Source organism: Dasypus novemcinctus, chromosome 14 (genome assembly GCF_030445035.2).
Source record: "Dasypus novemcinctus isolate mDasNov1 chromosome 14, mDasNov1.1.hap2, whole genome shotgun sequence".
Lineage (NCBI taxonomy): Eukaryota > Metazoa > Chordata > Mammalia > Cingulata > Dasypodidae > Dasypus > Dasypus novemcinctus.
The window spans coordinates 87,605,138-87,619,628 of NC_080686.1; the positions used below are offsets into that span (position 1 = coordinate 87,605,138).

A 14,491-nucleotide genomic window follows, 5' to 3' on the forward strand; every position below is an offset into this window, starting at 1 on the left:
GGCTTTGCCTGTACTCTGTCAATTGGTCCTCACAACTGTGAAGTGGGCAGGCATTATTGTCCTAGGTGATGAAACTGAGGATCACCAAAGCTATTTAATCACTTAATGTACAGTTAACAGTGTGGTTTATAATGCAGGTCTGTCTGAAGCTAATGCCCTTTCTATTATATCATGATGTATCATCAGTCTTGTACCTAGTTGTTCCATGTCTGTCTACTGAACTGTAAGCTTCCTAAATGTGGGGATTGTGTCTAATTCTTACATCCCCAATGTCAAATACAATACCTGACTTCTGCTCAATAAATATTTGCTGAAAGAATGAATGGATGAATAGAGTATTCCCCTTTAATCTGTTCAAGTGATTCAGAGACTGCTACTATAAACCAATGCCTCCACCCACTTCCCAGGGAGCACCTAAATGTTCTCTTCCTCAGTAAGCTGATTGGCCCCTGGCAGACAGCTCAATGAGGTTTCAAATAATGACACTTCCTTTGTCCCTTGCCAGGATATCAGGAAACCCTCCCGGAAGTCTACAAAAAGAAAGAAGAGGACCATAGCTGATGAGTCTGCTGAAAACGTCATCGACTGGTGGTCCAAGTACTATGCCTCCCTGAAGAAAGCACAGAAGGTAGCATGTCCCCTGGCCGTGAGAGCCAAGGACCTCAATAAGAAAACGCAGCACCCTCCACCTCCCTAAACCTCCATGCCCCCTCTTTTAAATTCCTCTTGGCCAAAGCCCTAGTTAGGTTTGGTTCTGTTCATTGCAGAGGGGCCAAAAGCCTGGGGGGACCAGGAATTGCAGAGGAGCCTGGAATTACAAAGTTGACTTGGGACATGGATTCTCTTATAAAGGCTGGAAGGAGGTTCAGTCCACCATGGCATCTGGAGGATGTACTTACCATCCAGACTCAGGGAGGTTCAGCAAGGAGAAGTAGGATCTCTGGATAGATGGATATCAGTGAGGGGGCCTTGGGCACACGTGAAGATAGCTGGGTTGAATACCTGGATCTCTAGCAGGATTCCAAGTTCACATGGGTAACTATCAAAATAAAGGCAAAGGTCTTGGCTTTAGAAATGTCTGACAGATGGTCAGGGCAGGGGCTTGTACACAGGGAATAAGAAAGGGAGCAAGTTGTAGAACTGGAGAGCCAATGGGAAGCAGGCCTGGAAATCAGGCCAAAGCTCAGCGATGAAGTTTGGCAAGTGACCAATTCCCCAAGTAAACAAAGAGAAGGAAAACTAGCCAGATGATATCAAATTTAATTGACTAGATTCTTTCGTTTTGAAAGGCTGTGGTTTCTTCATGTGAGGCTGCTTCCCAAATGCTGAGTATAGTTAAATAAATAAACTATTGTTCCCTATCTCCAAGTTCCTTTCCTTTTCTGTGTTGGACACTACCACTTCCGCTGAGCACTTAGCCCTTAACTCTTTCTCTGCTTAGCACCCTACTCCCTGCTCCTGACCCAACATACCAGTAGGTAAAACTCATGGTGCAGGCTGGATGATGCTCCAGGGAGGTGGAGAAAGAGTAGGAGAGAGGGTGCTGTCCCAGCGCCTGAGAGCAGCCTGCACTTAGAGATCAAGGAAGTCTAACTGCACTTAGGTCCCAGGTATTTGCAGTGAGGCTTTGTTTTGGAGGCTACTTGGGGGCTGGTTTGAATGCTCTTTTAAAATGGCATGTCTGAATGCAGAGAGTAGAGATAATTGAATTGCACCTGTTAGCAGTCAGGATTAATGAATTAGGCATGACAATCTCAGCAGTTTTACCTCCCTCTTTTCTCAAAAGGCAAAGGAGAGCAATTCCAAGGAGAAAAAAGGCAATCCAGGTAAGTAACTTTTCCAGGAACATTTAGATGTAAAATAGGAGGACAGGGGAGGGTTTATCAGAATTCAATACCCTCATTTCTCAAATGAGTAATTTGGGCAGAAATCTCAGGCAGATAACAAGACTTTAAAAAGGTCACGTAGCTGGTTTGAGCTGGACTGGGACCAGATCTCAGGCCTCCTGATTCCAGGTCAGGGCTGAAACTGACCTGGCACATATCCCTTTATTAACAGTCCTAATGTTGAAACAGTGTAGTGAAAAATAGGAACAAGCTGGGATAACAAGCCAAAACCAATACAATAAACTTAACAGGGGTGAGTACAGAGACCTGGTTGCAAAATCAGAATTAGTTTATAAGGATTGGATAGATCTGCTTTGACAGTTGCTCAAATGAAAGATGCCTGGGATTTGAAATGAACACAAACTCAGTTCAAGCCAACTCTAGGTCTTAACCTAAAAACAACAGTAACAAAAAGCAGCCAGTGCTATCTCAGGTGGTATTGACAGAAATAGGAAACTGAGAGCCAGGCGCAGTTCCTCAGACCATTTGTAATTAGCATAGTGAATTCTAAGGTCAAGCTCCAAGATGTTGGTGATATTGTCCTCATTTTGCAGAAGATGAAACCAAGTACAAAGAGGTCAAGGAACTTGTCCAAGATTATACAGCTAGAAAATAGTAAGGCTAGGAGTCTATCTCGGACCATTGGACTCCAGAACCTGCTCCCCAAAAATTACTGAGCAATCTCACTAATTGTGTATGTGACTTTGTGTGAGTCCCTTAATATATGTGAACCTCAGGTTGTCGAACAGCATGTTCAACATGATGATTCTCAAGTTCCTGAACAGTATCTGATATGAGATCTAAAGCTTCGGAGTCAATCAAACCTGGGTGTGTTATTTACTAGTTGGGTGACTTTGGGCAATCCCTGTGCCTAGTCTGACAGCTCTTACATATACCAGGACAGGCCCCACATTTGCCAGGGGATCCACACACTTTGCACATCTGAGTGGTAGTCCCTGATGTCTGCAGTACATTGTCTGTAGGACTGTACATAGTGACCCTACAGTGAAATGCTGTCATTTCTTTTCAAAAAGAAGGGTCATGATACATGTCGGAGTGAAGGGAAAGAGGCAGTTTGGCTTTGTTCCTTCAAATCTCAATAGCCACATGAAGTCTAACCATTTCTTTGATTTGGAACTAACAGACCAGGTAGTGGTAAACATAGAAGAGGCCCCAAAGAAGAAAAAAGACAAGATGCTCAAGAAGAAACTCAAAGAAGATGAAATCCCCAACCTGGCTACCTTGAAGGTATGTGCACGTGGTCATCCCAGTCAGGGAGGGGTGGCAAGTTCAAGGGGGGTCCAGTAAGAGCTTCAGTCACATCTGGTAATGCCTTTAAGTGTGGACCAACTTATTCTATCCTCATTTTAATCATTACTGCAGAGAAATAAACAGCACTTTAACAAACATGCCAACAAAGACAACAGAGCTTGCTAATTTTTCATTTTTGCATTCTTACATTATGAAGAAGCATAATGTGCCTGGTGAGGGAGTCTACAGTGTGCACGTTCCCCTTGGCTCACCCCTCGGAGCTTGACACATTAGGCAGGTGGTACACACTCTAAGTAAAAGGATGTTTAACTCCACAGTCAGTTCTGTCAGACCAATATTAACATTAGCCAGAGGCTGTTAGCTAGAGGCGTATTTATGGATATGAGAATTGGCAGTATAAAAATATGTATCTAGATAAGCAAATTGGATAGGAAATTTGAATAAGTAATCTAATTATATTACCAAACCTAAAACTCAATTTACTTCTTTTGTTGTTTTGTTTTGTTTTTCTTCTCCCTTTTTTTTTTTTAGTTCTATTCGTTTTTGCATTTCTAAAGTGTTTATATAATTTACCACTTGGAAAATTCATGTCTAACTGCAATTAAAATAAAAACCAATGTTCCATCACTTTATATTTGTTAAGAATTAGATGCTTCATGAATATTTATTGATTGGAATTTCCTCAAAATATTTTAGTCTGTGTCCAACAACCAAGGTTATCAATTGGCTATAGAAAGCTTGTCATATTTACACCTATATGTATTATATTTTTAAAATTTTAGCTTGGCTCTACTTCTTGGAATTTTGAAATTAATCAAATTTCAGAATAGTAGTTAGGTCTAGGAATGCTGACCCAATCATGTTTCTTATTTTGCCAAAGATAAATTAACAGCAGCCTCTTAGGTTTTTCCAAGGGGCATATGTCAGGGCTGTTATTGGAGAGTCTTGGCATTTCTCATTAACTCAATCCTCAGTTTCCTTTCATCTAGCTCAGTCTTCTCTCTTAAAGATATATGATGGTGATCTCGAGAACGAATTCAACAATTTTCAAGACTGGGTGAAAACCTTTGAGCTCTTCAGAGGCAAATCTATGGAAGACGACCATGGCCTTGATGGAGACCGAGTCATAGGAAAGTTTAAGGTACTTTCCATCATTAAGCCTTTCATTTGTTTCTCTCTGCCCATAATGTCAGACATGGTTCAGTTCAGTTCATGGGATTGTAGTATGGGGTGGGTATAAGGGAACTTTTTAATCTCTATTCAAGACCCCACAAGACCTAACCCCAGTCTTTTGGAATATTTTTGGTCTGGGGCCAGTGAAGTGGGTTGGAACTCAATCTGGTGGAGACAGAGTCTTTTTCTAAAAGGACCACTGAATTTCCCTTCATATTCCCCACACAGACTGTGCCCTTTCCTCCCATTCCTAACATCCCAAATATATGATTTATGAAAATCTGTCAGTTAGGTGCAAATATATGATTTACGCAGTGCTATCAGTTGGGTGATTAAATTAATTAAACAACTCAAACTCCTCATCTGGCAGATTTATGTTGTCAGCCTCACAACGTAGTTGATGATATTTACTGTGGACCTACTGCTTGGAGGACCCTTTAGACGTAGTGGGTTGTGTTGGAAATAGCTTGAGCACTGCAGTTTTGCCCTCTGGGTTTAAATCTGAGTTATAATGCTTACTTGTGCTACATCTGGAAATGGAGATACTGCTGTAACGATTGAATGAGATAATGGAGGAAACACTGAATTTCCCACCTGATGTTCCTGTTCATGCCCCTCATGTGGAAATCCATGAAGAAGCTCCGATGCAAGCCCGTTACATGAATTTCCCAAGGGCAACTACCTGGCAAGTGTAGACCAACCGAGGTCAGGTTCCAGCCTGTGGGTGTTTCCCCAGCACTGTGGCCTGCCTAGTTTTGGTGGGGCATATAACTATCTCATTTCAATGGGTTGTTTTAGGGCTGCTTCTGCATCTACAAAAGCCCGCAGGATTCCAGCACCGAGGACAGCGGGCAGCTGAGAATCCAGCAAGGGATCCCGCCTAACCACCCCGTCAAGGTCCTGATCAGGGTGTACGTTGTCGCGGTGAGCTGGCTTTGTTTGCTCTGATGGGGCTTGAAGTTTAGGTGGTAATGTGGACATTTCCTGGTTTTCACTCAGGCTGGCAGGGAAAATTCTTCCAAGGTAGCTTTATTTGCTCTCTGCAGTAGCTGATGGCTGGGAAGGAAAAATCAGGAAGCCAGCAGGCAAGACAGTGAGAGGGGGAAACAGGGTCGATCAGTGCAGTTGCCACTGTGAAATCCTTCTTTCACAGCGTTACCTCTTGTTTTTAGTTTCTTGGCTGTTAAACCATACAGTGGGTTTACTTAAACAATGAGAATTTATTGGCTCACAATTTTGGAGTCCAAAATTGAGACAACAGCAAGGCAATACTTTCTTCCCAAACACTGTGGCACTCCAGGGCTGGCCACTGGTGATCCTTGGTCCTTGGCTCTTCTGTCACATGGCAATGCACATGGCGGCCTCTCTTGGCTTCTCCCTCTGTCTGACTTTTACTCTGCCTATGAAGGACCCTGCTAATCCAGATTAAAGTCTAACCTGACACAGGGGGGTCACATTTTAATTGAAATAAAATCTTGAAGAGAGTTTATTTATAATGAATCCACACCACCATAACGTGGGCCAAGATCAAGGCCATGTCCAAACTGGTGCACACAATTCAATGTACCACACCTTTGTACTGTTGCAGTTAGAAATTTCATTTCAAATGTACTGCAAGAATGACTTCATCTCCACTAGCCTTCCCTCTTTCTGGCAATTAGAGTACAAAACCTTAATTAGGAAACTTTTTACTTGATTGTCTGGGCTGACTTTGATACTCAGTAAAAGTAACTATATGAACTTTTATGTATTTTTATGTATTTGTTTCCATCTCCTGACCTTGGTCTTTATTTTAATAATCTTATTTGATTGCAGTAATGTTGTTTTGCTCTTTGCTTAAATTACCTATATCTTTTTTTTAGAAACACAGATTAAATAAAACATAAAGATGAGTTATTCTGTAATACTCAAGGGAAAACTAAATGTTCTCTTTCTATTATGCAGTACTTGTTTTTCCATCACCATCACCAACATCATAATCACCACCAATTACCATGTGCCAGGCATGCTCGAATCATTAGGGATGCTGTGATGAAAGGGGCACAGTCTCTACCCTCAAGGAAATCGCAGTCTAGTTGGAAAGGTTACAGGTACTTGTAAAGAATCATTGACAATGCCAATGATTATTAAACACCTGCCCACAGAATAGTTGAGACTAGCCTTTCTGAAAATTTGTTCTGGAGTTCACTGTTGTCTTAGGATATAATTAATAGACTTCCTCAAGAAAAGGTCTATGTGTTCAGATAAATTCAAGAAATGCTGTATATAATGTTCATTTCCTTTTTCCAAACCCTGAGATTCACTAAGCTCATTAGCACATTCAAGTCTCTGAGAACTCCTGAAGCCAAGAAACCTATTTACCTGTTGAATCCTGAATATTACATATATATGTAAATATATATAATATGTAAATATATTTTTTTAGAGAGGTACTAGGGATTAAACCCAGAACCTCATATATGGGAGGCAGGAGCTCAACCACTGAGCTACAGTCACTCCCCCCAATATTAATTTTTAAACCTATTGCTCCCCCGCCCTACCCCCATAGAAAACCCTGTGGAACTAAGGTTTTATGGGACACAGTTTGAGGAACCCAGAAAGAGAGTATGAACAGGAGGAAGGGGAAAGAGAAATTTCCTTGGACTACAGGAGATTGGGAAAGGTTTTGTCCCCTTGTTCACTTATTCATTCAGCAAATCATGACTGCACCCCTTTTATGGTCCAGTACACTCTAGACAAAGGTCAGGGAAGCAGTGTGGAGGAAGGAGGGCTTGGGCTGGAACTTGAGGACTGGAAGGACTTCACCAAATGCAGAATCAGAGGTGGTTTGCTTGGGTAGCGGCGAGTAGCCAGTGCTTTTCACCGGCATTCCTAGCAGGGCTGATAATGTGTGGTTTGCTCCCTCACAGTAAGATTTAAATAATTAAATAAATAATACATTAATTCAAAAATCTTTTTAATTTAAAAACAAAACAAAACAAAAAAAGAAAATCATACTACATAAAAGTTCATTAGGAAAAAAATCAATTCTCCCTACCTCTGCAATTCCATCCCCAGAAACAGCTAACTTTTCCTATGCCTATGCAAACACATCAATGAAAATAAACATAAGAATAAACAAGGAAACACAAACAAATGGGATGAATGTCAGAGACATCTACTACTATGCACATCATTAAAATTGGGATGTGATAGAGAGTAAAAGAGGAAGGGCAGATGAAGCTACTTTGGATTTCATTTCTTTCCATGTAATTAACATACAGGCTATTTATAATTTTTGGCTATCAAATGTACTCTAAATGAACATCCCTAAAAATGTAGCTTTGTATGTTTATGCCCTTCTTTCTGTAGGATAGAATCCGAGAAATGGGATTTTTTTTCTCACTCAGTTTTAGTTTCTATAGAGTTTCTACATCTTTTCCACACCACTCTTCACCAGCCCCCTATCCTGGCCATTCCTCAGAAAGCATTTGTTTTGATGGAGAGTTTAAGACTCAACTTCTCTGGAATCAGACTTCACTCTCAGAGCACTACTCAACTGGCCAGAACTAATGCAAGACTGATTGAGTCATGGGTTCCAAAACCACTTGTTCTAAGAGGGCCTTCCAAGTCCCCCATGATTTTACAGATCACATGACTAGTTCGAACTAAACTAGGATTCAAAACCATGGCTTCCACCTCCTGACCCAGCGTATTCCTCATTACACTGTGCCAGAGAAAGTCAAATTTGGGCAAAGTTGGTAACTTTTCTGTTAACAGCAAAAGGGAAGCTCTAGCAGTGGTTCTTAGCTGTGGCTGCACTCTGGAGTCATCCAGGGACCTTTTGAAAGTCCCAGTGCCCAGGGCCACCTAGATCAGAGTATCTGGGGAAGGGACTCTGGCAGCAGTATTTTTCAAAGCTCTCAGGTGATTCCAATATGCAGTCTAAGTTGAGAGCTGCTGGACTAAATGGATTTTCTTTCTCCTCCCCAGGCATTTAATCTTAGCCCAGCTGATCCAGATGGCAAATCAGATCCCTATATTGTGATCAAGCTCGGGAAAACAGAAATCAAAGACCGGGACAAATACATCCCCAAACAACTGAACCCAGTGTTTGGAAGGTCAGTGGCCATGCAGGCTGCCTCGTATGGTCCTTTTGTGTCCGCTCTGGCTGTGTTTCTGAGACACGTGTGGGGTGGGTGTTTGTTGTGTGTTTCTGGGTAAATGATGGCAGGAGATTCAATGCTGACTTCTGCTCTTGATAACAGCCAACCAAACATGCATTCATGGAGAAGGGCCGAATTCTTTCCTTGGTCCCCTCTGGAATTTGGTGGTCTATAGAGTTTTTTAGGCCCATGGTTTCCAATAATGACTTCCCAGTCCTTTGATTTAAGATGCATCTTAAAAGGCCATTGGCTTCATCTTACTGCCTTTGGAAATGTGGAAGATTTCCAAATCAAACCAAGGCCCAGAGGGATTAAGAAACGTATTCAAATTCGTACACACCTCATTAAGTGGACAAGAAGGGGCCAGAAGTTTGGTCTTCTTTCTTCTTCCAAAGGATTTTTCTACCCTTAGATCCTACAGCTCATTTGAGGTGACCTTGAGGTCACCCCAGTACTTTGCTTTTCTGCAGAATGGTTTTAAATATTGTGACCATTGCATTTGTGTATGCTTCGCTGGGCAAGGCATTCTCCTACCACCCCCATTTTGTCTTATATTAGAGTGTGTCACACATTCGTAGGCCTGGCTTGACCCTGAAGAGTTCTGAGTTTCTGCCCGTGGCTACCATTGAGTTTGGAGCTAAGCAGACCTAGGTTTCGCTTTGGCTCTGCTATACACAAGCTGTGTAATCTTATGCAGACAGCTTGAACTCTCGAATCCTTGGTTCCCTCATTTGTAAAGCAACAAGAGTGACACCTAACTCTCAGAATCCTTTTGAAGATTAAATGTGTGTAGCACTTAGCATATTGTCCATGCTAGCACAGGGTAGATTCGCAAAACACATTGGCTTCATTCTCCTCCCCCTTGATCATCATTTAACAATGGATACGTTATAGTGTATTTCATTTTTTTCCTGAGTAACTGGGAGCATGGGATCTTATCTCCATCAGCCTCATTTAAATGCATTTACATGTTGATGATCTCTTTAGACCTTCAAATATTTGATCAGCACCAGTCTCTTACATTTTATTACTCCTGAGGAAATGAGACAATAAATGATCTTGCCTGTTCAGATTAATGAGAATGATTAAGATGACATTGCCAGGAACTCTTACCCTTGCTTCCCTGCATCTACAGATGACCTTTATCATCATCCACCATTTATGTAACTAGTGCTTCATTTTACCAAGTTCCTTGCAGTCACTTTTTGCTAGCTATTTTCACAGTGCCATGAATTCAATAGGTTTTATTACCCCCATGTTATGGTCATGGAAAACCAAAGAAGAGGATGATGTCTATCCCTCCCACCTCTGGCACTTCAGAGCTTCTTTCAGAAGACTCCCATGTGTGGACTTCACATTTGTTGGGTGTATCTGACTGTTGCTCAGAAACAAAATTTCTCTGCTAAGCCCTGTAGTGCTCCAGGGGAGAGACCCAGGGGCCCTGGGACTCCCCCTTCATGGATCTTGCCACTTTGATATTCATATGAAGATGTCAGAGTCTCCACCCTGATGTTCTGGCACCTAACCCTCCTTTACTTTTCACCATAGCCTCTGATGTGTATTGATATGTTTATGTGTTTATTGCCTGTCTCCCCTCTCCCCACTAGAACGTAAGCCTCATTGCAGTAAGCTCACTGCCAGATCTCCAGCACCTAGGACAGGTGCTCAGTTAGTATATTTGAGAATGCGTAAACAGATGGATGGATGGATTTATGAATGGATGGATAGATCATGGGATAAGTGGATGGATGGATGGATGGACGGATGAATGAAACTTGAGTCAGTTGTCAGTGGGATTCAATGGCAGCCTGTCACTCTGCATAGTTCTGCGTACACATGCCTATAGGCTTTGGAAGTTCCTCATGGCCCTCGTGGTTTCCCAGAATGCTTTCCACTATCCGGTGCCCAGATAATTAACCATAAAGAAAAATGAGATCCCGAGGACCAGTCTATGGATTACTGAAACAGTTGTGTAGCTCTCCTTGCTCATTCACATCCCTGACCCTGGCTGTGCCCTCACCATGTCATGGCTGCCTTTTCTATTTACCTGGAGAATTTCATTCATTACTCACAGTTCTTTAGTATCCACCATGTGTCAGACACTGCTGGGTTCTGGGACACAGCAGCAACCAAGCCACACTCTGTATCTTCAAGACTCCTGTGACTACTGAGAGAGAAAATCAACTAGTTGGGCTGTTATCAGCATGTGGCCAGTCCTGTGAGAACACATGGGACCATCCTGGGCAGGTTGAGGTGGGCAAGGGGTGGGAGTTCTCAGAGAGTAGCAGGTGCAAAGTCCAGAGTGGATGTGATGTGGCAGGACTGTGAGTGATTGGCCAATGCTGGTTTCTTCCAATCAGGCAGCCATTCGGGCACAGACTGTTTGCCATGTACTGGACAGGAACAGAGATGACACAGCCCTGTTTATATGGAAACTAGAGACTCATGTGGAAGGCATGAGCTTAGACAACTATAAAATTGCTTATGTGATGAACACTAAAGGAGAGGTGCATGGTCCTTTGAGTTGGGGGTCAGGTGGCTGAGATTAGAAGTTCCCTGTATCTGGAGCAGGGAGACCTCCTATTTGTGCTCCTGTCCTGCCTAACATGTCCTCTCTGGGAGAGCTTCCTTACTCGCTTTTCTCCAAACAAGGGTACTTACAACATCCTGTCCATAATGCTGCCTGCATACCTGCCACCTCTATTTAGCCATTTTCTTCTCTGCCTTACCTACCTTCCGGGTATGATTTCTCTTGTCATGGGGGCAGATCTCACCAGTGTTGAAAGATATACTATAAGATTTCAGATGGTAATAGGGAGGTAGCTTTAGAGGTTGAGAAATCTATCTCCCACTTAGGGCAGGTCATCAGGTCACTAGCTGATGAACTACTGGAACTTCACAAGATGAATCTACAAAAGTGTTGAGCATTAAACTATATTCTGGCTTCCCAAGAAGGTGTGTGCACTGGTGGGGAATCAGGACTATATGTTTATAAATGACAGTCCAGAGGATGTTCACTAAGAGGTAATGACAGCTGAAGCCCATGCTAGAGAAGCATCCAAATCAGATGACACACACCTCCTGAATCTGATTGATCTGAGTGTGTTTGGTTGGCTTCTAGGGTCATGGGGACCTTGGCTTGGAGATTTCCTGCAGGATCCTTGTCATCCTTGTAATCATGTTCATAATACTTCTCAGTAGTTGTCAGATCTCTCTACTCTTAATGTTATTATGCAGCAACAAATGATACAACTGAGGGTACAAAACCGTGTGCATAAGATGATGAAAATCTTGAACTTCAGCTAATGGATGAAATTGGCAATGAAACACAAGAAACTTTTAGTGGTGAATGAGACACTAGCAACATCTTTGGTCAAACACTTGTAACTGAGGGAATAAACAGAAGGGGAGAAATTGATAAAATTGTATGGAGAAAGCCCTGGGGACTCTTCACAGCCAACAATCCATGCCCTGCTTCATCTTTGAATTCCTTCTTGAGGTTCCGCTTTATCTTTTGAAATTGGAAATCCCCTCCAAGGCTGCTGACCCAGATAACCAGTCAAACTCCTAGTTAATAAAAAGAGAAAAGAAAAAACAAACAAAAATGCAGACCTCTGTGATGAAAGTGAGAGCCACTGAGTGTACACTTTGGATAGAATGTACAAGCCATGGGACTGTATAACACAGTGAACTGTGGAAGATGGCCTATTGTTAACAGAACAAATATGAGCGTGTTTTCTCATGAACTATAACAAATGTACAATATTAATACATAGTATTAATAATAGGGGGTGTGTATTAGTCAGCCAAAGGGATGCTGATGCAAAATACCAGAAATCGGTTGGTTTTTATAAAGGGTATTTATTTGGGTTAGGAACTTACAGATACCAGGCCATAAAGCATAAGTTACTTCCCTCACCAAAGTCTATTTTCACGTGTTGGAGCAAGATGGCTGCCAATGTCTGTGAGAGTTCAGGCTTCCTGGGTTCCTCCCTTCCTGGGGCTGGCTTCTCTTCTCTCTGTGTGCTTACTTCCTGGGGCTCCAGCTTAAGGCTTCAGCATCAAACTCCAACATCAAAAGTCCAACACTGAAAACCCCTAACTCTGTCCTTTGCCATGTCTTTTATCTGGCAAAAGAGGTTTACATAATTATTTAATCAAGTAAACCTATGAATCCAATATAATCTAATATGCCCAGAGGAGAAGATCAGTTTACAAACATAATCCAATATTTCTTTTTGGAATTCATTAAAATATCAAACTGCTACAGGGTATATGGAAAAATATACCAACGGTATGCTAGGGTCCATGGTTAGTGGTAATGCTCTGATCATGTTCTTTTATAATCTGTAAGAAATGTTCCACAACAATGTAAAGTGTTGGTACAGGGGTGATATACGGGAACTCTGCACATTATGCATGATTTTTTTGTAGGCTCACAACTTCTCTAATAAACAAAACAAAACAAAAACCTTTTTTCCTTGTTTTTTAAATAATTGCAGTACCTGACACACAGTGGGTATATAATAAATGTCAAATGAACAAATGAGTAAATAAAAGAATAAACGAATGGGAACCCAGCTTTGCTCTGAGGCTTGCAATTGCTTCATGCTTTCACCAAGGCGCAGATTTTGCCCTTTTCATGAAGCATTATCTTTTCCCAAACTCTCATTGCCTCTCTAGATAGTATCTCATTGACACACGGTCAGAACAAGCCTAGGTTTGTCCTGGAAGTCTAACCATGGTGGGCTCTTTTGGTAACTCCTTTAATGTCAGTTCCAGTTACAACTCAGGAAAGGTTGATCTGTGAACCCACAGCTTTGGGAGATGGACTAGAGCAATTGAATCCTCTGTCATGGTTGCCAGGGGCAATTAAGCACTTAAAAAGCCCTTTCTCCATGGCAGCCGTGGTTCATAAGTCGCCGCCAGAATATCAATTACAGCTTGGAGTTCAAATCTTGGAACCCCAGGGAGGCAATGCTCTGTCTTCAGATGGAACAACACACGAATCGCTTCGCTGTGCAGCTGTATCTCTGGCCCACTGCAGTCAGCTACGTTCACTGCATCTGACCGGCATCTCCGCTTTTCGCTCTCCGGGGAGGTTTCATGGCCTCCGGGCAATGCTGTGCTTGCAGTCCCTTCCATGCTGGAGAGCAAGTGTCAGGGCTCAGTGACTCTGACCATGAGGGCAGCAGCCCAGACAGGCCTGTGGAAGTGCTGGGAAATAATAACCCACCATTCTCCCCTGCTCCCCACCTCCTGTCAGTCTCTTGCTCCCAAGTCGACCTACCCTAGCCTGTCCCAGGGCTGCCAGAGCCCAAGCAGACGGGAAAACCTGCTGCGTCCTTGTTTTTATTTTAATGGAAATATTTCTCTAAGATGTAGGATTCCAGTCAATCATTCGTTCTCAGGTGTCTGCTCTAATGCAGGAACTCAGTGACATGGAAAATCCATTGTCACAGGAAAGTCAATGGCACTGCTCTTCCCGAGACATTTTGCATTGGCACAATGCCATAGAAAGGACATGGCAGGCAACTAGTCAGGCAATTAGTTCCTATCACCGTTCAGCCTGATTTGTGACCTTGACCAAGGCACTGGTGCTCTCTGGGTTTCAAGTTCCTTATCTGTAAATGAAGGGATTGGATTTAGTGGTTCTTAAGGTCCCTTACAATTCAAGTAAATATTTATTAAGTGTCTACTTTTGGCAAGCCCAGTGCAACCTGCACCAATGCAAAGATTTAAAAGGTAGGACTCTGTTTTTAATGGGTTCCAAATCTATAAAGACAGCATTCCAGTCCTGCAATTCTATATTTTTATAATTTTCCATCCTCAATATAGCTGTTGTTTAAAATAAGCCCAGCTGGCTTTCTCTGATAAAACAATGAATGGGAAAGGGAATAGCAATTGATTGGGCAATGGTACAGTGCCCAGCAGCAAAATGTGTGCTTTGTATAAATAGTATCACACTTGACCACTATACTATATTATAAAGAAGACATGTTTATCCCCATTTAC

The 14,491-nt window shown here is 42.3% G+C and overlaps 1 protein-coding gene across 1 annotated transcript in view; it reads left to right on the forward strand.

Moving 5' to 3' along the window:
• FER1L6 (fer-1 like family member 6) overlaps nt 1-14,491 on the forward strand; it is a 155,112-nt gene that overhangs the window by 110,771 nt on the left and 29,850 nt on the right. The window contains exons 27-32 of the mRNA XM_058275995.1: nt 506-628; nt 1,787-1,826; nt 3,031-3,134; nt 4,168-4,299; nt 5,130-5,255; nt 8,304-8,431. Coding sequence (XP_058131978.1) covers nt 506-628; nt 1,787-1,826; nt 3,031-3,134; nt 4,168-4,299; nt 5,130-5,255; nt 8,304-8,431 — 653 coding nt within the window. The remainder of the gene's footprint in view (nt 1-505; nt 629-1,786; nt 1,827-3,030; nt 3,135-4,167; nt 4,300-5,129; nt 5,256-8,303; nt 8,432-14,491) is intronic.